This window comes from Zootoca vivipara, chromosome 13 (assembly GCF_963506605.1).
Source record: "Zootoca vivipara chromosome 13, rZooViv1.1, whole genome shotgun sequence".
Lineage (NCBI taxonomy): Eukaryota > Metazoa > Chordata > Lepidosauria > Squamata > Lacertidae > Zootoca > Zootoca vivipara.
Genome location: NC_083288.1, coordinates 28,467,670 through 28,492,809, shown reverse-complemented (window position 1 = coordinate 28,492,809; position 25,140 = coordinate 28,467,670). Strand labels below are relative to the sequence as shown.

The 25,140-nt window shown below is 42.2% G+C and overlaps 4 protein-coding genes and 1 pseudogene across 4 annotated transcripts; 4 read left to right on the top strand and 1 right to left on the bottom strand.

Annotated features, from left to right (window-relative positions):
- The first annotated feature begins 1,145 nt into the window (after nucleotides 1-1,145).
- On the top strand, nucleotides 1,146-2,084 carry LOC118077903 (olfactory receptor 12D1-like). Its single transcript, XM_035101626.2, has one exon. It carries the CDS (start codon nucleotides 1,146-1,148, stop codon nucleotides 2,082-2,084), a length of 939 nt encoding a protein of 312 aa, XP_034957517.2.
- Nucleotides 2,085-6,428: 4,344 nt separating this feature from the next.
- Nucleotides 6,429-7,361, top strand: LOC118077902 (olfactory receptor 12D1-like). Its single transcript, XM_035101625.2, has one exon. The coding sequence runs from the start codon at nucleotides 6,456-6,458 to the stop codon at nucleotides 7,359-7,361; it is 906 nt and encodes a 301-aa protein (XP_034957516.2). The 5' UTR covers nucleotides 6,429-6,455.
- A 3,994-nt stretch (nucleotides 7,362-11,355) lies between these two features.
- LOC118077901 (olfactory receptor 12D1-like) lies at nucleotides 11,356-12,294 on the top strand. Its single transcript, XM_035101624.2, has one exon. It carries the CDS (start codon nucleotides 11,392-11,394, stop codon nucleotides 12,292-12,294), a length of 903 nt encoding a protein of 300 aa, XP_034957515.2. The 5' UTR covers nucleotides 11,356-11,391.
- A 5,245-nt stretch (nucleotides 12,295-17,539) lies between these two features.
- LOC118077925 (olfactory receptor 12D1-like) lies at nucleotides 17,540-18,471 on the top strand (annotated as a pseudogene).
- Nucleotides 18,472-21,933: 3,462 nt separating this feature from the next.
- Nucleotides 21,934-22,863, bottom strand: LOC118077900 (olfactory receptor 5V1-like). Its single transcript, XM_035101623.2, has one exon. The coding sequence runs from the start codon at nucleotides 22,861-22,863 to the stop codon at nucleotides 21,934-21,936; it is 930 nt and encodes a 309-aa protein (XP_034957514.2).
- Between the last annotated feature and the right edge of the window lie 2,277 nt (nucleotides 22,864-25,140).

The window sequence follows — 25,140 nt, the reverse complement described above, 5'->3', positions numbered from 1 at the left end:
GGCCAGTTAAAGTGGCTCATCTGAATCAACAAGAATAAACCTTTTCTAGTTTATGCAACATTTGTTGTTTTTGTTATTTTGTTATATTGTTACACATTTAACAAATAAAAGGAAGGGGGAACAAAAAGAAACATGGGACACATCTGAAGAAGCCAGTTTGGTTGTTCAGTCAGCACTCTGGTGAGGTGAGTCTTTTAGGATATGTATATGAAATGAAAGGGGGGCATAAAACCACAGACCAATGCAATAGATAGCCCAAGCATGTAAGGGTGATGTAAGGCAGGTTTACAAAGGTTGCTAAAACAATGACAAAGCAATGCAAAGTGGTTCAGAGCAAGAAGAAGAAGTGAGGGGCACATTCATTGCTTGTACAAGACACAGACAGTGAAGTGTTAACAGGTGATGGAGAGAAGGTGCAACTACTACTACTACTACTACTACTACTACTACTATTGCTTTGCACTTCTCCCACAGGGGGAATGGTGTTCTCCTTGGGAATTGTGTGTGTGTGTGTGTGTGTGTGTGTGTGTGTGTGTGTGTGTGTGTGTGTGTGTAGGATAGAGGAGACTGAAACAAACTCAATTTATACAAAACGTGATCTGATCATTCAATATGTCACTAACTGTGTTTCTCTAATTCAGGGGCGGCCAATGCAGTATGCACCAGAAGATGCTATTACTCACTCCATTCTTGAACAAACTGGCTAGAGCTAGTGGCAGTTGGAGTCCAACAACATCTTGAGGGCACAACTTTGACTACCCCTGCTCTAATGCAAATTCATCACTCTTTGGGGAATGACAGAGTGAGATAAATGCCACATCAGATGTCTTCCATCCTGCATTCAGCATTCTACTTAGAATCACGAAGATGGAAGAAATGATGGTAATCCAAAACTCTGGACTTCTGCTTAAATACTACATACTTTGAAAATAATCTTCATGCCTTTCTTTCTCATATTGCTTTCCTTAAAATTAATTTAAAAACTCACCAGGGGAAAGAAGCCTTGTCAAATTGCCTTCATGGCTTCATTCCCAACACCACAATCCATTGTCTTTCAATTCATTCATCACTGCAGTACATTCTCTTCTAGTTCTATTCTAGAACCACTGGCCTATTTCCCCCCATTTTTTTTTATTTGAACAGAGATGGGGAACCAGACAGAGGTCCATGAGTTCGTTCTCTTGGGTATAGCAAATGACCACAGACAGCAACACATGCTTTTCACAGTCTTCCTGCTGCTCTATGTGGCCTGCTTGCTAGGAAATGGGGCCATTTTGGCAGTAGTCCTGGTTGAGCAACGCCTTCACACCCCCATGTATTTTTTCCTTGGAAACCTCTCTTGCCTGGATATATGTTGCTCCACAGTTACTGTACCCAAAATGCTGAATGGCTTCCTAAAGAGGCACAACACTATCTCCTTTATTGGTTGCCTGACTCAACTGCACTTCTTCCACTTCCTGGGCAGCAGTGAAGGCATGCTTCTGGGAGTCATGGCATATGACCGCTATGTGGCCATATGCAACCCTCTGCGTTACACCATCATCATGAATAAATGGGCTTGTATTGCACTAGCTGTGGCTACCTGGGCCGCGGGCTTCTTTCATGCCCTAATGCACACAGTAGTCACTTCCCGGCTGTGGTTCTGCGGCCCCAATATTATCCAGCACTTTTTCTGTGACATCAAGCCCCTGCTAGAATTGGCTTGCAGTAGCACTGCCCTCAACATGACCCTCCTCAATGTTGTCACAAGCTGCATTGCTCTAGGTTCCTTCTTCCTCACTCTCCTTTCTTATCTCTATATCATCTCCTTCCTCTTCTTCAAAGTCCAGTCATGGCAGAGCCGTTGGAAGGCCTTCTCAACCTGTGCTTCTCACCTAACAGTGGTAGCACTTTTGTATGTTCCAGTTATTTTCAACTACATGCTTGCCTCTACTGGTGAACCTTCTGAAAGAGAAATGAGCATCACTCTGCTATACAGTGTCGTCACACCTGTTTTAAACCCCTTGATCTACACTTTGAGGAATCAAGAAGTAAAATCTGCTCTGAGGAAAATATTATGCAGAAAAATTATATTTCAAACCTAGGAAGCTGGGCTATACCAGAATTGGATCATTGATCTATTTGACTAACTCATGATGGCTCTCCAGGGTATAAGACAGGCAGTGGCGGAGGGAGCCGCTTGGGCACCCGGATCGGCAAACATGACATGCACCCGGGGGTGGGGCATCGCTACGTAGCGCACATGTGCGGGGTTGCTACGTGTGATGCATGCGTCATACATAGTGATGCCGCACATGCGTGCTACGTAGCGGCTTGGCGGAGGTGGCACTCCAGTGCCGTACGGACGGTGCCAGGATCCTCTGGTCATGGCTGCAGCTGTGAGCAGAGGATCCTGGCATCGTCTGTACGGCGCTGGAGTGGCGCCGGCGCCAAACTGCTGCTCGCGCTGCCACAGTGGAGTGCCGCCTTGTCACCCTCAGAGACATGGCACCAGGAACGCACTGCCCCCACCGCCCCCACGTTGCGATGCCACTGAAGACAGGGTCCTCTCCTAGTCCTACTTGGAGATGCTGAGGAATAAATCAAAGCAGGTAGCCTGGGCCATACTTTCGAAATTTGAGTCATACCATGTAACTTACCCACAAATGGGTCTGAACTGTTAGAAAGGAGGCAATGGTGTGGTGTCAACAACCAGGTTTGCACAAATCAGAGGTCTTGTTTAGACATGATGGTGTCCACCTGTCAGCTGCAGGGAATGATGCCTGGTTAATGGATTTGGTTGAAGACTTACAGGGCCGGTTGAAAATGTGATTGGTTTGATGGCAAGCCAAAAGTGGTTGGCTCATGTGGCAGTTTAAGCATTTGCTAGGCCTTAGTCTTGGTGGAGGACAGGCTGTCCTCTGTTCCACCAAAGGAAAGGGGTATCCCATTAAATGGATGTAGGAGGATGCCCAGGAGGGGGCTATGGTCATTGCACCCATTAAGGTGGTTCTCTTGTGGGGGTGATCCATTTTGATGTATTTTATAGGTCCTCCTGGTCTCAGGGGGCAAACCCCTTTGGAAATACTTCCAGCAGCCAGGCTGGATATTAATGGTTATGCCCAAAACTATGCCAAACCTATTAGATTTGTAATGAATAAAAGTTGTGGTCTTATTTGACCCCAAAATGTAAATGGTGTGTCTTGACTGATTCTTTTCCTAAACCAGGAATCATTGCAGGTGGTAGGGTCTGGGCACGCAACTTCTAAAGAGAGAAGAGAATGGTGTTAAGATGAAAAAATTCCTTCAGTAGCACCTTAAAGACCAACTAAGTTTTTATTTTGGTATGAGCTTTCGTGTGCATGCACACTTCTTCAGATACCTGAAGTGTGCATGCACACGAAAGCTCATACCAAAATAAAAACTTAGTTGGTCTTTAAGGTGCTACTGAAGGAATTTTTTTATTTTACTTCGATCCAGACCAACACGGCTACCTACCTGTAACCGGTGTTAAGATGGACAATCTACTAAAAATGTGAGCCTTTTTTAAAAATTATTGAAAGAGCAAACATTGGTGATGTTAACAATAATCTTGGTTAATAAAAACAATGTAGCAGAATTTATGGATTGCATAATTTTTGTATTCTCAAAAGCACACTTTGTATTCTCAAAAGCACAAATTGTTTATTTTCCTCAAAATAAAGAGCATTGTGGACTCAATTCCCAGATGAGCAATCAAGAGGCAGTAAATTAATGAATGTAGCTTATTTGCCCAACGGTGGCCAACAATCTTTAACAAGCTGGGCACATGTTGCATACGAAAAATCGCGTGGGCTCACACAGCAATCAGAGTGTTGTTGTTGTTGCTTTGTCTCCTTTAAATACTTCCTCCATACCACTTAAAGCAGTCTCAAGTTCAATGGACAAGCGGACTTATCAAAGTAGGTGCTGTCTGTAGCTTGAAAGATACACTATATAGCTGAAATGTAAAGAAATGTATGCTCATCCCATTCTTTACTCCAAGGATGAAAGTATATATATATTTGTGCTGACAGTCTGCATTTGTGGAAATCTACAGCTGACGAACCTGACTAAAGCACACAATAGAAAAATGAAATTTTAATTATGATAACAGAGAGCAAAGGCTCTTATCCAGGTTATTCATTTCAGGAAATTATACTTTGTAGTCATTTTAGGTTCCATATAAGTTGCATTAATTCTTTTTGTGAGTCTATTTTCAAGGAGGAAGTGCCCTTCCATTGCATACCTAACATTTTCCTAAGCTTCTGTTGCATATGTAGGGTGACTGGGAAATTAGTAATTATTTTTTAGACATTAGTTAAAGGATTTCTGTATTTCTAAAGTCTTTAAAAGTTGTTACGCACCTTTGTTGTGGGTCTTCTTTGCAAGGAGGGAGAGAACTCTGTTGCAACAGAGAGAGAAAAAACTTCATTGCTTTCCAACCCCACAGAGTCACACGAGGGAGCCAACAAAGCCAAAGCAAAACCGCTATGGAGTGGGTGGGGTTGACTGGGCAGCCCAGGCTTATTTCTCCGAGGCTCGGAGCTTCAATGGCTCTGGACCCATGGTTCCCAACATGGGGCACATGCCCCACAAGGGGGCAATTTGATTGTTAAGAGGGGGAAATTTGAGAATGAATTAGACCAAGTTAATAGGAGTTCACTTTTTGAATAAGAATTATATGTCACCGGGGGGGGGGGGGAGCAATCAAGATTTTAGAGATGCTTAGGTGGGACATAGCCCCCCCCCCAAAAAAAGTTGGGAACCTCTGTTCTAGGGGCTTTACCCAGGGCAAAATTCCAGGCTAAACCCCCTTCATTTCACCACTGCTGTAGTTATTTATGGAATCAGATACTAAAATGTGAGTGTCTCATAGAATCAAAGAGTTGCAAGAGACTCTGAGGAACATCTAATCCAACCCCCTGCAATGCTATTCCTGTGTGATGGACAATGAAATATTCATACATCAATGTCTGTTTCTGTGGGTAACAGGAACAAGGAAAAAGAAAAAACAATGCGTTTTGTTGAATTATGAAGTCTCTAATACTGAAATTGAGTTTTCATCAATGTCTGAAGTCAATTTCCCAGTATTAATGTTGCTAGAGGCAGAATACCTTCTGCTGTGCTTCAGATGTGCTTTTTAAGCAGACTCATTGAGAATCTTGTAGCAAAGTCCACCATGTATAACTTGAGCTGCAAAAGAGACTTATTGTTGTTATTATTATTATTATTATTATTATTATTATTATTATTACTGTATTATTATTGTTATTCTGGGTGGGTGCCAACAAAATATTAAAAACACAATAAAACATCAAACATTAAAAACCTCCCTGTACATTAGAGCTCTCTCTGAACATTTGCATTAATTATCATGTAGATGTTCTAGATGTTATTTACACAAACTCAAAAATGTATTGTTAAAGCAAGTTAATGATGTTTCGGATATTTGTACTTCATTATTCTTTAGAAAGCTTACAGCATTTTTAATTAACAGCTTCCTGCTGGTTTTCTCCCAAGACACCATATATTGGGGTTCACCAGCTATTCTCAGGCCAATCACTGGCAACAATTTTGTCTCATTCCTATCCCTGTTCTAACATGCTTCTCCCCCGCCCCAGAAGGCAAGCAAATCAAAGTTTGTGACCTGTTTAAAATTTACAAAGATTTTTGTCCTTGCTGTAACATGCTCTGCAATGCAAGTAAGCTGCAAAATACAGAGTTTAGCTAGATTCTATTTTTAAGAGACTTAACCATTTTGGCTATGGTTTTCTTCCACTGTTTTCCTCCATTTCCTTCTGTTTCCCATTTCCTTCTGGGAATGGTAGGTGGAAAAAGTGGAGCTGCAATGAGGTTCTGCTTGTGACCTGGGAATAGACATCTGGTTGACCACTGTGAGAACAGGATCAAGTTCAAGTTTATTACAGCCATAGGCCCATATCTACGTAACAATACAGCATTCATCATACAACTAACAAAACAATTTGATAAATTTAAAGCAGCAAACAAATTAATTAAAACTGAGATTAAAATTAATACGATTAAAACAACCAAATTCAATAAAATCCAAATCATCCAAACCATAATTCAGCTTCTACCAAATAAAATTGTAAATGCACAGCACAGTATGAGAACAGGATCCTGGGATAAATGTTCTCACAAGGAGTGTCCCATGAGCTTCTCTGCATGTTTAAAAAGTCTGTATATTTTACAACTCATTCATCTGTATGATATGACTAGGAATCTCACAAGTAATGAATATGATTAAAGGAAAAGAGAGTCACTTATCTATATAGAATGGAAGGGGTTTTAGAATGTATCTGATTATGTCTGTACAGATTTCTGATATAGGTGATGGATTTGAATAATACTCTACAGTGACCTCACCTATCTTTCTTCCTCCCTGCTGTCTTTTAGTGACAAAGAACCAAACAGAGGTGAGAGAATTCATCTTGATGGGCCTGACTAATCTCTGGCAGCTTCAGTGTACACTCTTTGCCATCTTCCTGATGATGTATTTAGCCAGCCTGCTGGGGAATGCAGCTATTGTGCTTGTTGCAATAGTTGAACCAAAACTGCACACTCCCATGTACTTTTTTCTTGGAAACCTTTCCTGCCTTGACATCTTCTTTTCCACAGTCACTGTTCCAAAGATGCTAGCCGGATTTCTGTTGCCAGTCCAAACCATTACCTTCGGTGGCTGCATGGCCCAGCTCCACTTTTTCCATTTCTTGGGCAGCAGCGAAGCCATTCTTCTTGGAGTAATGGCATTTGACCGCTATGTAGCAATATGCAACCCCTTGCGTTACACCATCATCATGCGCAGGCAGGTTTGCCAAATCTTGGCAGCAGCCACTTGGTCCGCTGGCTTTTTTCATGCCCTGATGCATGCAGTGGCAACTGCCCGTCTGCCCTTCTGTGGGCCAAACCACATTGAACACTTTTTATGTGACATCAAACCTTTGCTGAAACTGGCCTGTGGCAGCACCTACCTCAACCTCATGCTCCTCAATACTGTAGCTAGCTCCGTAGCCATGGGACCTTTCATTGTCACGCTGCTCTCCTACTTCTATATTATCATTTTTCTTCTCTTCAAAGTACAATCCCGAAGTGGTTGGCAGAAAGCCTTCTCTACCTGTGGATCCCATCTGATGGTGGTTGGTTTGATGTACATTCCAGTGTTGTTTAACTACATGCTGCCCTCTGTGGAGAATGCTTATCAAAGAGAAATGATGGTGACCCTCATATACAGTGCAGTTACCCCTGTTTTGAATCCACTTATTTATACACTGAGGAACCAGGAAGTCAAAACTGCTGTGTTAAAGATTTTCAGCAGAACATTTCAGTTTCCACTGAAATGAAAAAATCAAAGAAGACTTTGTGACTAACACTACACTAAGACAAGTGTACTCCAAAAGGGAAACTACAACTACAACAGTAATACGAGAAGAATAACAAGAAATAGATGGGTTTTTACAGTGTGGGACATCATTGCGGGTCTCTGATATCAGCTAAAATCTTTTGTTTAAACATAGTATAATATAAGCCACCACTCCTAAGAAACCAAATGTATATCATGGTCTCTTAGCTTTCTTTGAGAGTTCTGTTGATGTGTTTCCTAAGTGAAATCTCCAAATGTACTTTATCACTTGTTGTGAAATGCAATGGACCCTTTACTTATCAAAGCACTAAAAAATCAGATGCTGTGTTTCTCATTCATGTCAATTTAAACCTGGGTGGAGAACCTATTGGGTTCTGAAACCCAAGGTTGACAGATGGGTGGGAAATCCACTCATCAATCATATGATTGATGGGTGCTTTACTCTTCCCACCACTAAAAATCCCTTCTGCAGGGTTCCCAAACAGCCAAAATCACCTGGATTTCACTCACTTGGGAATCACAGTGTGAGAGGTGTTTTCTGCCCTTTCCTTGGTTCTTTTGGGAGTTCTAAGTATGTATCTAACTTGTCAAGCCTCGATTATCCCCTCTCCATCAGGTGATGGAGAGAGGAGAACTAAGTCTGTACTTTGAAGGATTGTTTGCATGCAAGGTAAGTCCCTCTCACAGTTGATGCCTGCATAAAAGGGGGACACTTGCATCCACAGCTAAGCCAGAATTGATCTCTACCCTCCTACTCACCAGCTGATCTCACTTGTGACATCATCTGATTGATATGTGGATGTGGTTTGGGGAAATCACATCATCCACCAAATTGGACATCCTGGTGGGCTTAGATTGACCCCTTGCTTTAAGGCATAGTTTATACACTTCCATTACCTATCACCAATCAAGTGATTGAGAGTGGAGAAAAAAACCAGTATTCCCCCCCCCCAAAAAAGGTTGTAGGTAGGGTTGCCAGACTCAATAGAGGACAGGACTTCTGTGCCTTTAAATGCCCTGCTCTCTTTTGAGTCTGGAAACTCAAAATTGGAACAAAGGGTCTGCTGGTTTCTCTTTAAGGTTTCCAGGCTCAAAAGAGAGCAGGGCAATTAAAGGCACAGAAGTCCTGTCCTCTATTGAGTCTGGCAACCCTAGTTGTAGGCAGGAGAATCCCTGCCACAGCCACTGGCTGCAAAATGTTGGGGATGCTTTCCTTGGCTATTCCCAGTAGGAAACAGGCATGCAAGTTAGTATTCTACTAGGAGCTCCAACCCACAAGCTGACATCACTTGCGACATCAGTTGATTGATAGTTGAGCATGATTTGCAGAAATGGCATACGGAACAAATTTGAACCCCTAGTGGACTACAATTGGCCTGTGGGGTGGAGGTTCCCTACTCTTGCGTTACGACGTAGCTGAAATTGTGGATACTTCACACCTTCCTGTTTGTGTTGTTGCTAAGAGCTAAGCCATTTCCTGCTTTCATCTTTCATCTGAACCTGGGCCCAATGCCACCAGATGTCCAAAACTGATAACTGAGTTTGGTTCCAGTTTGGTTCTTGATAATAAAATCCATGTTAGAGTCGATGATTTCTCATCCAAGCATCCTTGACCTAACCTTACCTCAGTTTAAACAGCATAATAGAATGATCGTATGGTTTAATGAAATCAATTTCCAACAATATTCTGGATAACATTAAAAATGACTTTCAAGTTCACCTTTACACAACTCTACCTATCAATTGGTGATTTGTTGGTGTCCACTCATGTGAGTGAAAAGCAGCATAGAAATATAATAAATGGAACAAAAATGAACTGATCCTAGTTGGCTGAAAGGGCTCTAGTAGAAAATTATTGCTTGTTCTAAGTGTTACTTAATACTACCATGTCAACCATTTTCTCAATACATTGAACCCAAGGTTATTACAGTAGAGGTTGGTAGAGATTTGTGGGTGAGTGAAATGAGAGGGAATGAGAAAATCTGTACCGTGTATCAGTCTTCAAGGAGTGAATATAATGGTGCTTTATAACAGACCTTTTACTCTGAAATGTGAGCCTTTTAAAAATTATTGAAACAGCCAGATATAATGATGCTACAGCAGTAAAAAAAAATTGCCATAAAATAAAACTTGTTAGAATTAACCGATGTCACTAATTATTTTATTCTCAAAAGCATAAATTGCACAATCAGAAGCAGCAATGGTTTATTTTCTTAAAACCAATATGCTTGTGCGCTCAGTTCCCATCTGAACAATCAAGAGTCCCTAACTTGATGATTGTAGTTGTTTTCCCCAATGACAGCAAAAATCTTTAATTGGCTGGGAACATGTTCCATATTAGGGTTTAGGCTTATAAAGCCATGTGGGGTTCAAACAGCCATCAGAGTGGATTTTTCCCCAGTCACATTTAAACCCATATGGCTTCCTTCATACCTCTTACAGGATTCAAAACTTCAATTTACTTATCTAATGGACAGGTGGGATCATCAAGGTAGGAGCTGCCTGCAGCATGATCAAACAGAATATTTAGCATGATGTGCGTCAAGCAAGTTTGCTACCCATTTTCCAAATGTCATTGTTTTGTCATTGTTTTGGCCCTCCAATCCCTTTAAGGTGGCTTATCTAGAATCTGTCGTGGATTTCATGGGTGCACACTAGCTACAATAATCCATTGTATCTAATGCTGGGAAGCATACAAAGGCCACAAGATTCACCTTGTATCTGTATCAGTGTTAAAGGTAAAGGTAAAGGGACCCCTGACCATTAGGTCTAGTCGTGACCGACTCTAGGGTTGCGGCACTCATCTTGCGTTATTGGCCGAGGGAGCCGGCGTACAGCTTCCAGGCAAACCAGAGCAGCACACGGAAACGCCGTTTACCTTACTGCTGGAGCGGTACCTATTTATCTACTTGCACTTTGATGTGCTTTTGAACTGCTAGGTTGGCAGGAGCAGGGACCGAACAACGGGAGCTCACCCCGTCATGGGGATTCAAATCACCGACCTTCTGATCGGCAAGCCCTAGGCTCTGTGGTGGATGAACAAATATCTCAATTTTGGTATCTCTCAGTGTCTTGCCAAATGCAAGATGATTCTTTTAAAATTAGATTCAGAAGCAATACAAATGCAAGTGGGTGAGAAGATTACAAATTTTATTCCAAACAGCAAGGAAAATATACATTACCAAGCAAACACTTCAATCTGTCACTGAGAAGCCCTGAAGAAGTGGCGAAGTGTCCCCCCAGGTAGAACTTCGATGTGCAGCTCTGCGGCCAATAGACTGTGCTGAACTTCTGACTTCTATGCCCCAAAACTAGATATTTTATAGACCTGTGGCCTGTTAGGGCTAATACAGGCTCAAATACGAGGCCATACATCAAAGGCTTTTACTGACCAGGATAGAGAAAACAATAAAACACAGAAAACCAGAGCTAGGAAGGGATAAACAGAGACAGGAAGAGTTGACCATATCAGATCACTAATCTCAAAATCACAATAAATTTTCTGGAATAATTATATGCACACTATGTGTGCACTTGCATGTACCGTATATCAATCTTTGTGCAAACTACAAGGCTGTAGTTGCACCATTCAGATAAGTGTTAATTTTGGAAGAAGGCTGTGTTTGCTCCCCAGGCTGTTTTTTGAAAGTATGAATTCTGTCAATAGACTCTGATGCTAAAAGGCAGGTTCCTGGTATCTGTTAGGCACACACACACCATGTCAGCTGCTGGGAGTTGTACTCTGTTGCTACCTGATGCACTTATGAAAACCTTCATACTTTTAAGGAATAGAAAACAAAGCATCCTATATCATTTATATACATGTTATCAGTATTTCACGCATCTTACAATTTCACTGAACCATTTTATACACTTCTTTCTGAACAATTTTCTTACATATTGTAGGTAATGGACATTACTTGCACTCTACAGTGACCTCCTCTCACCTTATTATCCTCTGCTGTCTTTTAGTGACGGAGAACCAAACAGAGGTGACAGAATTCATCTTAATGGGCCTAACCAATCTCTGGGAGCTTCAGTGTATACTCTTTGCAATCTTCCTGATGATTTATTTGGCCAGCCTAGTGGGGAATGCAGCAATCTTGCTCGTCACAATAGCTGAACCAAAGCTTCACACCCCCATGTACTTTTTTCTTGGAAACCTTTCCTGCCTTGACATTTTCTATTCCACCACCACGGTTCCAAAGATGCTGGCTGGTTTTCTATCAGAGACGCAAAAAATTTCCTTTGGTGGCTGTATGGCTCAGCTCCACTTCTTCTATTTCCTGGGAAGCAGTGAAGGCATTCTTCTTGGCGTAATGGCATTTGATCGCTATGTTGCAATATGCAACCCCTTGCGTTACACCATCATAATGCGCAAGCAGGTCTCCCAACTCATGGCAGCAAGCACTTGGTCCGCTGGCTTTTTTCATGCCCTGATGCATACAATGGCAACTGCCCGTCTCCCCTTCTGTGGGCCAAACCGCATTGAACACTTTTTATGTGATATCAAACCTTTGCTGAAACTGGCCTGCGGTAGCACCTACCTCAGCCTGATGCTCCTCAACACAGTAACCAGCTGTGTTGCTATGGGTCCTTTTATTGCCATACTCCTCTCTTACTTCTACATTATCACTTTTCTTCTCTTCAAAGTGCAGTCCCGAAGTGGTCGGCAGAAAGCCTTCTCCACCTGTGGATCCCATCTGATGGTGGTTAGTTTGCTCTACGTGCCTGTTCTGTTTAACTACATGCTCCCCTCTGTGGGTAACGCTTCTCAAAGGGACATGATGGTGACCCTCATATACAGTGCACTCACCCCACTTTTAAACCCACTTATTTATACTCTGAGGAACCAGGAAGTCAAAGCTGCCTTGCTAAAGATTCTGGGGAAAAAATATTTCACTTTTCACTGAAAGGAAATGATGAAAGGAGGGTTCCCCCCCCAATGGTAATACTCTTAGGCATGTAACCACCAGAACAGGAACTCACACTGTAGCAGTACTGCGAGAGAAAGACAACTTTGTTTTTACAGGACTCTGATAGTGGATGATTTTTTTGTTTAAATCTGTAAGCCACCACTCCTGAGAAATTTTATGGGTGTCATGGTTCTTCAGCTAACTTCTAAAGGACTTCTGATGTGTTTTCTCAGTAAAATCTCCAAATATGCTTTACATTCTACATCTTATGTAATCAACGAGCGCTCTATTTATCAAAGGACCGAAAAATAAATTGCTGAGGCCTCATTCATATTTCAGGGATGAACCCTCCCCTTTTCCCCCCTTGAGCACATGTGCCAATTTTAAGGGAGTGAAATCCTCCTGTTGATCATATTACTTCATTATAATATCACATAAAAGATGAATGGGTTGTCCTGTCCACTGGTAAACATCCCTTGCACAGGATTGTTCCAAGCAGGGAACAGAGATGCACATCCAGTAAACTAAATTCTATCCTCCCTTCCATCAGTTGACATCACTTGCAACATCAGCTGATTGATAGGTGGATGCAGTTTCAGGAAATTGCCTTGCAGACCAGAATGGAACCTCCTTGCTTTGAAACATAGTTAAATCTACCTGGACACTGAGATCATCATCTGCCACCCTTCTTCATGTGCCTCTTCCATGAGAGGTCTGGAGGGTGGCAATATGTGAAGGGGTCTTTTCTACAGTGCCTCCCCATTTATGGAATGCTCTGGTCAAGGAGGTTTTGCTAGTGCCTTCATTACATACCTTTTGGCATCAGGTGAAAATGTGCTGGGGGAGTGGGTCGGGGAGGGGGTTATTGGTTTGTTTTTGTTTTATTGTTTTATTGTGGATGCTTCCTGCTTGAGCTGTTGCCAGGAGGACATACATTTCCTGGCTTCAAATTCCATATGAACCTGGGTCTCGATAAACCCAAACCAGTAAACTAATGACAAACATTAATTACAACTTGTGAGTCAGGACTGGAGTCAGTAGTAGGTCAGCAATGAAACAATAAATCACCCAAGGTCAGTGAAGTTAACTCTATATTCTAGGAAACAAACAACAGATCCGGCCCAGTGGTTTCAGCAACTCGTTCTAGGAGTTATTTCCCCGAAGAAGTCGTTGCAAGGACTGAAGATTCTCATCTTCCTGGTGCTGCTTAGGACTCCTCCTCTCCAGGTCTTTCACCTGCAGTCTCAGGCAATGTCTGCACACAACCACCCTCTGCTCTGCCCTTTTCATTTCTCAGCATGTTCTAGGAGACCGGGGAAGGGGTAGCTGGTCACAGCAGGAGGGGGTAGACCAGCTGACTTCTTCAGCAGCCTGCCTCTCTATCTCTTGGTTCCAACCCTCTACAGCCCCCTCTTCTGCCTCAGAGTTTGAACTGTGCTCTCCCTTGGCCTCTTCCTGTTCCCTAAACCCTGTCACCTCTTCCATACCCTCCAACATTTCTCCAATGAAAATAGGGACATACCATTCCATAATGATAACTTGACTATTTATACCCCACACATCTTACTGGTTTGCCCCAGCCACTCAGGGCAGCTTCCAACATATATAAAAGCATAATAAAACATTAAACATTTTTTTAAAAAAAACTTCCCTATACAGGATTGCCTTCAGATGGCTCGGAGGTCAGATAACTCCAAACCCGCCAACATTTCTCCAATGAAAATAGGCACGTCCAAACGAAAAGTGGGACACTTTGGGATCAAATCAGAAACCGGGATGGCTTCTCTAAATCAGGGACCTCCCTGGAAAATAGGGACACTCGGAGGGTCGGCTCTTCTGCTTCTGATGCCTCCTCCTCTCAGTCTGCTCCTTCTCCCTCTGACCACTCATTGTCATCTTACCACAAATTACTTGGTTCTGAGCCTTCTCCCTCTGGGTCTTCCCTAAAGGCTTCCTCAGCTTGTACCTCCCACCACTCTTCTGAATCCAGCTTGTCCATGACACTGTGGTTTGTTTGGAGGGGGGGGAATGACCACCCCAGGTTTCGGTGTAACAGTAAGTTATGGGTGGGGAACCTCAGCACTACCATCCAGTTCTCTCTATCTGGCTTTGAGACTAAAATGTCAAACCCTTCATTGACCTTTCTTTTCCCCCTTTGCCACACATAACAATTTCCTATGTGGGTCTTGCTAGTCTGAAATCTAGTCCTTTTAGATATTACTGGGGGGGGGGACGACACAAAATTCATAATCCTACACACACACACACACACACACACACACACACACACACACTCGAACCGCCGACCTTCTGATCAGCAAGCCCTAGACTCTGTGATCTAATCCACAGCGCCACCTGGGTCCCTGGTGAGATGAGCGCCACAACCCCAGAGTCAGACATGACTGGACCTGATGGTCAGGGGCCCCTTTACACACACACACACACACACACACACACACACACACACACACACACACACAATATATATATATATATATATATATATATATATATATATATATATATATCAAATCTTGATCATTGCATGCAACTTGCCAGCATGCATTGGTTGCACAAAATGTTTATTTTCTCAAAGGCACGATCTGTAATCTCAAAAGTGCAACTGGTTAATTTTCTCAAAATAGATAGGCTTCTAGATTCAATTCCCAAATGAGCAATCAAGAGTCTCTAGCTTAATGCTGGTTGGTAGTTCTTTCCCCCCAATTTGTCACATGTTACATACCAGGATTTAGGCAAATAAATTTATGTGTGGTTCAGCAATCAGTGACACTCTTTTTATCTATTAAAAGTCATATGGCTTCCTACCTCATATAGTATTCTCAGCTTCAATTAACTTCTCGTTTTATGTTATGGACAAGTGGATTGATCAAGGTAGGAGCTGTCTGTAGCTTTACAGAACACAATATGTAACAGGAAGTTAATGAAGCCCTTTATGTTTGTCCCATTCTTTCTAACGAAAGTTGCAGTGTACATGTTCGAGGTTACAGTCTGTTTTGCAGAAAGCAACAGCTGATAAACCTTGGTAAAGAACACAATAGAAAATGAAAAGGCTCATGATAAAATACAAATATTGTGTCCTACACAGATAGCATCCTCTGAAATTATTGAAAATTACATAGTTAGGTTTTTATTTTCAGTGGGTCTAAACTGAATAGAATTGGTGGTCTACAACTCAAATAATTGTTTAGCACACATTGATCCTAAACAATGCTATCTGTTTCCATTCTTTGATCCTATACAGCATGTCAGAAGATCCCCAAAGAGGCATACTGGAAAGAGAAAGCACTAACAATATTGCATTCGTTATTTATGGAATTCAATATTAAAATATGAGTGCCTGTTCCTTTGTGTTTGCGTATGTTTCCATGGGTAACACGGGCATAGACACAACACTATGTTGCATCAAGTGTTTAATTTTAAAACTGAGTTATCATCAATGTTTGGCGGCAATGCCCCTTGCATTATTGTGGTTTGAGGCAGGATACCCTTTGCTGTGCTTCAGAAGCGCTTCTAAGCAAGGTGAAAATATTTCAGCAAAGTCTACCACCTTTAACATGCAAGTAGCATCTTACCTGAACTGCAGAAGGGACAAAGTTTCATAGTCTCATTAGAACTCTTTATGAACATTTTGCATTCATTATAATTTTGAAATTCTGAATGCTATTTTCACCAACTGTAAAATGTGGTGAAGAAAGGGTATTTGCATATTTATAACCCATTTTCCCTTCAAAAGCTTACAGCAGATTCCATAAGCCACTTCATTCTGAATTTTCATCCAGATCCCAAACACTGGTGTTCATCTATTCCCAAGAGGCCAAACACTGACCGAAATTAGGCCTCCTTCCTATCTCTGCCACACAAATAGGCACACTTTTTTTTTCAAAAGGCAAACTACTGTAACCTAAGTTCATGACTTGTATGCTTCCAAATATAACTGCCATTGTTTTGGTTCTTTCCCCCATTTGTATTTTGATGCAGGAAATCCAGATTCTAGCTAGATTGTAAGACTGTGTACCAGCTACAAAATTCACCTAGTATATGTACCTGTGGTAGGGATGGCCAAATATCTCTGTTTGGTTTTCCTCAGCATCTCATTTTTTCAAACTTAAATTTGATTCTTTACATCTCGCTATCTATCTGCATGAAGATCCAGCACCCTGTTTGCATGAATTTCTCTAAATATACTCATCTTTTCAAAACAAATTTTATGTAATATAATTCATTGGTGTATGTCTGCCTCACTAACAAATGCATATTCATTCACTCCTCATTTCAGCATGTGATTTTTCTGTACACATTACTTAGTTGGAAGACTGCATAGCAAAATACAAAGAAGTATGAATGTTGGAGGATGAACGTTTTTGAGTTTGTTGACTGAAAGTATGGATTTTATTGGTCATGATGGACTCTGATGCTACATTGCAGCTTCAAATAATCAACTGAGACATCATTAATTGTGTTGTGTGTGCATTCACAAACGTCATGAGAGCTGGCGACAGTTGTACCCCTTTGCCACCTGCTAATATATGAAAAATTCGCTTCTGAGGAATAGAAGACAAAATGGACCCAAAAGATGTTTTGCCCTGAGATACAGGAGTACTATTTTTTAAAAGACTCGTAGGGAAAAAAAATCATATGTCTGACAATATTGCCTTATTGCTGAGATGAACGGTTGTTTTTAAAATTACAAAGGTACATTAACAATGGAAACTAGCCATGATGCCTATGTTCTACTTCCATGGTTGGAGGCATAATGCAGTACCATTTTCTAGGAATCAAAGGGTGAGATAGTGCTGTTGCCCTCATATTCTCCTTGTAATCTGTCCATGTATCAGGACAGAATGTTGGATTGAATATTCTTATGATTAAAGACTCAGGAGGACTGCAGTGTATTGTTCTCTACATTATTACAAGGTCAATACCTCTAGTAAGTCATTTCCCCCCATGAGATAAGAGATAAGATGAAGATGAAGCTCATATTATTAGCTGATGTCTCTAAACCAAATGAGAGGTGCATTTACAATTAGACTGGGAAGTTCTAAGTCACTTTCCATCATTTGTGTGCATGTCATTAGCCTGTTTCGTCCAGCTTCTATTTCCACTGCAGGTTCAGAGCCTACTGACTGTATAATTTTCTGATGCGGGTAAATGATTTTACTAGCATTCTGTAATGCCCTCCCCTCCTCTTATTATTCCCTGTTGTCTTTTAGCAACGGAGAACCAAACAGATGTGAGAGAATTCATCTTGATGGGACTGACCAATCTTTGGGACCTTCAGCACACACTATTTGCTATCTTCTTCTTGATGTATCTAGCCAGCATTGTGGGGAATGCAGCTATTGTGGTTGTCACAATAGCTGAGCCAAAACTTCACACTCCCATGTACTTTTTTCTTTGCCACCTTTCCTGCCTTGATATCTTTTATTCCACAGTCACTGTTCCAAAGATGCTAGCTGGATTTCTGTCACAGCTACAAACCATTTCCTTTGCTGGATGCATGACTCAGCTCCACTTTTTCCATTTCTTGGGCAGCAGCGAAGTCATTCTTCTGGGAATAATGGCATTTGACTGATATGTTGCAATATGCAATCCTTTGCGTTACTCCATCATCATGTGCAAGCAGGTCTGCCAACTCTTGGCAGCAGCCACATGGTCCACTGGCTTTTTTCATGCCCTGATGCATGCAGTGGCAACTGCCCGTCTGCCCTTCTGTGGGCCAAATCACATTGAGCATTTTTGTGTGTGACATCAAGCCTTTGCTGAAACTGGCATGTGGCAGCACCCACCTCAACCTCATGCTCCTCAATACTGTAACCAGCTGCATTGCAATCGGTCCTTTTATAGCAACACTCCTCTCCTACTTTTATCACTTTCCTTCTCTTCAAAGTGAAATCCCGAAGTAGTCAACAGAAAGCCTTCTCCACCTGTGGATCCCATCTGATGGTGGTTGGTTTGCTCTATGTGCCTGTTTTGTTTAACTACATGCTCCCCTCTGTGGGTAATGCGTCTCAAAGGGACATGACGGTGACCCTTATATACAGTGCAGTCACACCAGTTTTGAACCCACTTATTTATACTTTGAGGAACCAGGAAGTCAAAGCTGCCTTGCTAAAGATTCTGGGAAGATTTTCACTTTTCACTGAATGGAAATGATTAGAGGCAGCACCAGATTCATGTACAAGCTAAGTAGACTGAAGTCTAAGGCCTCTAAATCTAGGAGGTCTCACCAGCCCACCTACTCCCCAGCAGGCAGTCTCCCCTCTCCCAAAATTGCAAACCCAAGACTTCATGCGAGGGAAGAGCAACTCAGGACTCAAAATCTAGGGGGCCTCACCAGCCTGCCCTCTCCTCAGTGCTGCAGTCTCCCCTCTCCTAAAATTGCAAACTCAAGACTTCATGCAAGGGCAGGGCAACTGAGGCCCAGCAACTATGAGACTCAGGGCTAGCCAGTGGGGCCCAACAGTGGGGTGAATTTTTTTGTAGGGCCCCAGTTCACAGCCAAAGTCTGAAAAATCCTATAGATATAAATAAAATCCATATAGATTGTCCTGGTAAGGGGCCCAATTTGGCCAAATTGCTCCAATTGCCTTAAGGTCAGCCCTGATGAGACAGTGTAGGGGTTGGACTGACAAGCCCTGCACCTTCTAGGTCCCTGGTGTCACTATTCAGAGTACAGACTCAAGGACTTGTTGTGGAAATAATGGGGGGGGTATTGAAAATCAGTTTTGTCACCTCCCCCCCAAAAAAGCCTGAGACAATGAGCCCAGCCACCTTTTATTCATAGTCGCATAAGCACTACACTGCAGCATGGCCATAAACCTGTACGTTCAAGCGCTGAAATATACACCCAATATGTAGCAATGGAGATTTATGTTACTGCTTTTGAATGAACACTGTGTTTCATGAATGCACTCTGTATTTTGTGAATTACCTAAGAGACACCAATAGGGAGCTCTAGAATCTGACAGCTAACCAATTGGGTACTACCGAACAGCGACCCCTATTGCTGAAAACAGGTAACCAGTGGGGAATGCTTCAGCTCAGCTTTGCACTGTTGACTAAACACCTGCTGCTGTGCAGATAATGGAGAAAGCTCATAAATTGCATCCCTTCTGGCATCCTGGCTAACTCTATTACGCTGATGTAAACGCACTGGAACTCAGTCAGGCTGGCTGACAACAGTCCTGAACACCCTCCAGAAAATGGGTTTTGCTCCCCAAGCCCTTCTAAGTCTGTGGTTGGTCCAAGCAAAAGCCACAGTTAGACAAAGAATCATAGACATTGAGAGGGAACAGGACTACTCAAGATACTATACAATTGGAGAAACAGAGAGATATATAGCCGCTCCGGCAGCTTACCTCTCCTTCCTCTTAGCCAAAAATGCAAGAAGGGCTTTCACACTCACCAGAAGCTCGGCCCTGCCCTTGCCGGTCCTGGAAGGATCCTACAAAAAAGTCCCATACGGCCAAAGACTCTGTGCCTGTTCATTGGGGGAAATAGGAAGCCCAGAGCATCTATTTTTTAGATGTCCCTTCTACGAAGAGGCACGTAGGGAGATCCTTGATTCCATGCTGGTGAGGCTAGCTGACCTCCCGGAAAAGCAAATATACAACCTGCTCCTGTTAGGAAAAGATCAGAAGACAACCCGGATGATCGACCAGATTCTGTGTTCAGATCTGCAGACATAGACCTTCCCCTGAGCCAAACTAGGTTGTTTCAAAGTCCCTAAACCCGGTTCCCCGAGCGACCCAGGGCCAGAGCCAGTTCTCTGCAGCAGCTTATCTTAAAGTACAATTTTATCATTGTACAAAGTTTTATATGTATATTTTGTCCTTTGGGATTGCTCCCCCAAACGTGTTTTAAAAGCTGGTCTCCGACCGTAATAAATTATTCATTCATTCACTGGAACTCAGTTCCGGCACCTCTCAGATGAATTCTATTGCTATTCTAAGAGAACAAGGGAGAACAAGGGAGGTGTTCATGGTGAATTCAAGCACATATTTTTCTAGAAAAATAGCACCAGTGATAACATTTATTTCTGGGTTCAATCATTTTGCACGACAACTCTTGGAAATTGTGATAGAAATACACCTGGAAGTGCATGTGCAAAAAGCATAGATTGTGTTTATGCTGCTGAACTTCATCATGATCCGTGACTTTACTCATATGACATTTTTTTAATCCCTATTCCACTAGGGAAATAATGAACTAAGTTTTGTCAAGACTCCACCCACCCACCGCCCTTCAGCTATTTAGGAAGAACCAGACATAATACAGTTTAGGGGTCAAATAAGGCCACAACTTTATTGGTTAAAGATGTAAGAGGTCTGGCATAGGCATTGGGGATAACCCCCAACTTCTGGCCTGCCTTCCAGAAGTGAATCCCTGGGTCAACCTGACAGTGCAGGGTCCTAGGACTTACATAAAATAGGAGGGCCCCTGTGGGGATCATCATCTTGAGGAGTGTTGTGGCCCAAGCCCCACTCCTCCACCCCTTGGGTATATACAACTCCCCATGTACAGAAGCAACTCATCTCAGATCCCTTTAGCAGGATACCTTTTCACTTGAAGGAGCAGGCAGAGACTACAATCTCTTCTCCATCCAAGACTAAGGTTTACTCAATGCCTAAGCCAACAAATTTATGACCATTGCTATTTGGTAGGCAAAACCAACAGACTGGAGCCAATTGGCCTGGTGGACAAATTCCTGCCTGGCCCTGAATATGGCAACTGACAGAGTCCATAGCTAGGTCAAATTACCCAAGACAAACCTTTACACAATGGGAGGGGGGTGATCCAACGAGGAACTGAGCACCAGAGCCAGGGCAGGCTGCTTTAAATGCCCCAACAGCAGACCCAAAGGAAGACTTTATGCTCTATTGGAACCACCCCCTGAGTGTTAAGGTGTTCCCAATTCAAGAAATAAGTGGTCACAGGACCCCTACAACAAGAGTAGTTGCTGCTGGAATATAGTAAACACTGCCACATACAGAGAACCTCTGAATTCATAGTGTCTGACATATCTGACTTGTCTAAGTTTAAATCACCCAGACCTGGTCACATTCTCTTGTTCCCATCTTTACTGAGGGAGTTTGCTACATGATATAGAATCATCCTAATTAAAAAGAAAATGAAACTGAAGTGTTTCTAATTAAAAAGAAAGGCAACTGAAGGCTTTCTAGTGTTAGCATGTAGTTAAGATGAATTTTCACATATGTAACAATTTGCCACATGTTTTAATAATAAAAGGAAATCATGTTAAATTAACTGTGATAATTCATTGTGATGCACAGTCTTGGCTATTTAACCATTCCTCTTGACAAATCTGATCTGCCTCTCACCCCCCCAACAGCTCCAGTGTTTGTTGCAACATTATTTAGCATGCTTTTTCTAGTGAAATTTATCACATTAAACAGGTTTTAAAGAGAATTTCAGTGTAGGGATACAGGTACCCAAAAGACATACATAGGAAATGTGTGTTGTTTAGCTCCAAGGCAATGAGAGATTTACATTAAGAGTGATGGTGTGGCCACTATGTAGAATACCCCTAGTATTTCTGATATCAGGCTAGAAGAAAATCTGTTCTAATTCTTCAATTCTGAGTTGAGGATTACCTTAGTTTCTGTCCAGCCTCACAAACTTCTTAAATGCCTCTTTTACCTCCTTGTTTCTTAGACTGTAAATAAGGGGGTTGAGAATAGGGGTGATCACTGTGTACAATACCGCTACAATTTTGTCCATGTCAAGGTACATGGATGGAGGTCTAACATAAGTGTAAATGACTGAACTGTAGAAAAGTGTCACCACCATCAAATGAGAGGAGCATGTGGAGAAAGCCTTTTTCTTCCCTTGCACCGATTGGATCTTCAGGATAGAGGAAACAATGTAGATGTAAGAGACTAGAGTCATCAGAAAGCAACCAAAGCCCAAAAAGAGGTCCGTCACCAACATTAGATACTGGTTGAAGGTTGTGTCTGTGCAGGAGAGCTGAAGCAGTGGTGGCAGCTCACAGAAGAAGTGGTTGATAGTACTGGGTCCACAGAAGGACAAGCGGAGGACAGAGAGAACATGAACATTGGCAAGTAGAATACCAAGCACCCATGTCCCAATCACTAAGTAACTGCAGACTTTCTGGCTCATGATAATGGTGTAGCGCAAAGGGTGGCAGATAGCTACATAGCGGTCAAAAGCCATCACAGCCAACAACAGCAGTTCAGCAGCCAGGAAGACGACAAAGAAATATGCCTGTGTTAAGCAGCATTGGAAGGAGATGGTCTTTTTCTCATCCATTAAATTCAACAGCATCTGGGGAATGATTGCAGTGATGGTGCAAATGTCCAGAAGGGAGAGGTTGACCAGGAAAAAGTACATGGGAGTGTGAAGTGTTTGACAGACCCTGATCAATGTGATGATAGAAACGTTGCCCACTAGAGCTCCTGCATAGGCAGATACAAAAGCCACAAAGAGGGGAAATTGTGCTTGAGAGAAGCCCGAGAAGCCCAGTAAGATGAATTCTGTCACAGAAGTTTGATTGTTAACTTCCATGGCCGCATATCATTTGGATCACACTGAGAGAATTAATTTTAACTGGAAAGGTTTGACAATCAGATTTGTTTCTTTTTTAGAAAGAAAAGCACCTGGCAATGTCAGAAGTCTTCTCCTTTGAGATACTGCAAAGAAGGAAGACCATTAAGCTGATTCAATCCTGGACATCTCTGCTAAGAAATTAACATCCACTGAGATCAACTGGAATAATCCCACAGCTGAGTATATATAGGATCATATAGCCTTGGACATTCATCAAGCCTCTGGGAGGAGGGGCAGCTTTGAGAGTTGTATGGCTCACCATGCAATACCATAGATCGGGTTCTCCATTCATTGAGAGCACATGTTGCGGAAGGGTTAACAGTACATTCCCCTGGGTTGCTGGGCAGATTAGTCTAAATGGCCACAGGGTGATTGGGCAGTTTGGTTGCTGGAGGAAAAGTCATGTTGCAAGTTAATGATTGATAGCGATAGCCGTTATAAATTCCTGTGGGCAGCTTTTGATTTCACTCTTGAAGGGCCTTTTGCTTTGACATTGCTATGCCTGTCATGGGGTCGCCTGCTTTGGGGCAGGGCCTGGTAGGAATTTTGTCTATTTGGTTGATTGGCTGTTGCCATTTGGTTTTTGCCTACTGCGTAGCAAATCATCACAACTTGTAAGGTTGGTGATTAGGCATTAGTTTAAAAATTGGTTGGTGGAAGGGTATGGGAAGGCTGGGCCTACCCCTCAAAATTGCTGCTGCTTATAGAGGTATTCCGTTAAAGGAATCCTGGGGCTCGACGGGCTCTCGTCTGTATCCCCGCTAGGGGCTAGGGCCATGCAAAAGCATTCAGGGAGAGGTGAAGGGCCTGACACACGGCTCCATCCTCTCTCAGGGGGTGTTTACCTACTGACTTCCCAAGATGGCTAGGGATGTCAGATCTGTCCCAGGGCAGGGGACAGATGGATGAAGCAATGCCTAAGCAACCACTCACATTTACTGCCTAAGCAACCACTCACATTTTGTTGTATTTTAAATAAAGTTGTGGCCAAAATAATGTCAAAAACTGAAAACTTAAATTGCTGTGTGATGTGTGAATTATTGGGGGGATGTCCTGTGACCTCAACACGCAACTCCTTGGCCAATTAGTTTGGAGTAAATGCTCACAAACAAGAGTTTCAAAGAACTGCATAGCAAATAATTATTAGATTAAGTATGGTGCAGAGTTCGAATGGCATCATACGATTCACAATTTATGATTACACACTGAAATTAATGGACACAACTAACTTAGATTCATTTATTTCAGTGAGTCTAGTCTACGTTGTAAATTGCTTTAACATGTTTTTTTTTAAAAAAAACTTTTTAAATTCTTTGAGATTTCTTTTACTGTAAGTGGTAGAAAAATACTATTCAGCATGCAAATATCCGACTGCATTGTCAATATTAATTCATATCCCCCACTTACCTTAGTTGCAGTCATGGTTTCCACTTGATGTTTACCCCAGTGTTGTTTATGATGCACTTACATAGCGGTGCTGCACAGTTTCTTAATTATCTGGTTGAGTTTATTTCAAAGTCGGTGCACTTAGAACAAGCACTCCCACTAAAAAGGGACCAAAATTTATTTTTGGTTCACCACTCCTTATATGAAAGAGCAGCAGTCTGCTATTACTTGGCCTTTAATATATCCTCAAATCCTATTCACAAACATGGGCTGGACTAGTTTGACTGCACACATGGGGAAAATAAAAGAGACAAATCATTAATCCAAGTGTGTTTTCTAACTATGTAATCATTACATCCCTTCCAAAAAAAATCACAGATGAAAACATGAATGCTCCTGGGTACCAGTAATGTGTCTCCATTGAGATGACTGCCTGCCTCCATCCTGTCTGGCTACATATGGGTTGACGGGAGTGCTCCTCAGCTATAATCAACAGAGCTCCTAAACTCTTGATATGTGACCTGGGTGTGTCTTAATGGCTTGGGCACTCAATGCGAGCAATTGGCTACTTCCTGGGTTCTAATCTGAATTGGCACTATAGTAGATGCAAATGTTAAAGCTCCCTCCTCATAAGAACCCACAAATTTTGGTTCTTGCATATTTCTACATCTGAAGGCCATCCCTCAATCATTTATATACACATTCTATGTCCCAATCAATATGTGTAGTGGTTTGGGAGGTCCAGCATTTGTGCCATATTCTTAGGAAAGAGAAATTGTGAAGAGGGCTGGCAAAGTACCTGTAATTTCTTCCTATGACGATTTTGCCAGGGCCAGGCTCCATACTCTT

What these genes read in the sequence shown, in the direction of transcription:
- LOC118077901 (XM_035101624.2), top strand. Translation starts at nt 11,392, where the DNA reads ATGGGCCTAACCAATCTCTGGGAGCTTCAGTGTATACTCTTTGCAATC.
- LOC118077902 (XM_035101625.2), top strand. Translation starts at nt 6,456, where the DNA reads ATGGGCCTGACTAATCTCTGGCAGCTTCAGTGTACACTCTTTGCCATC.
- LOC118077900 (XM_035101623.2), bottom strand. Translation starts at nt 22,863, where the DNA reads ATGGAAGTTAACAATCAAACTTCTGTGACAGAATTCATCTTACTGGGC.
- LOC118077903 (XM_035101626.2), top strand. Translation starts at nt 1,146, where the DNA reads ATGGGGAACCAGACAGAGGTCCATGAGTTCGTTCTCTTGGGTATAGCA.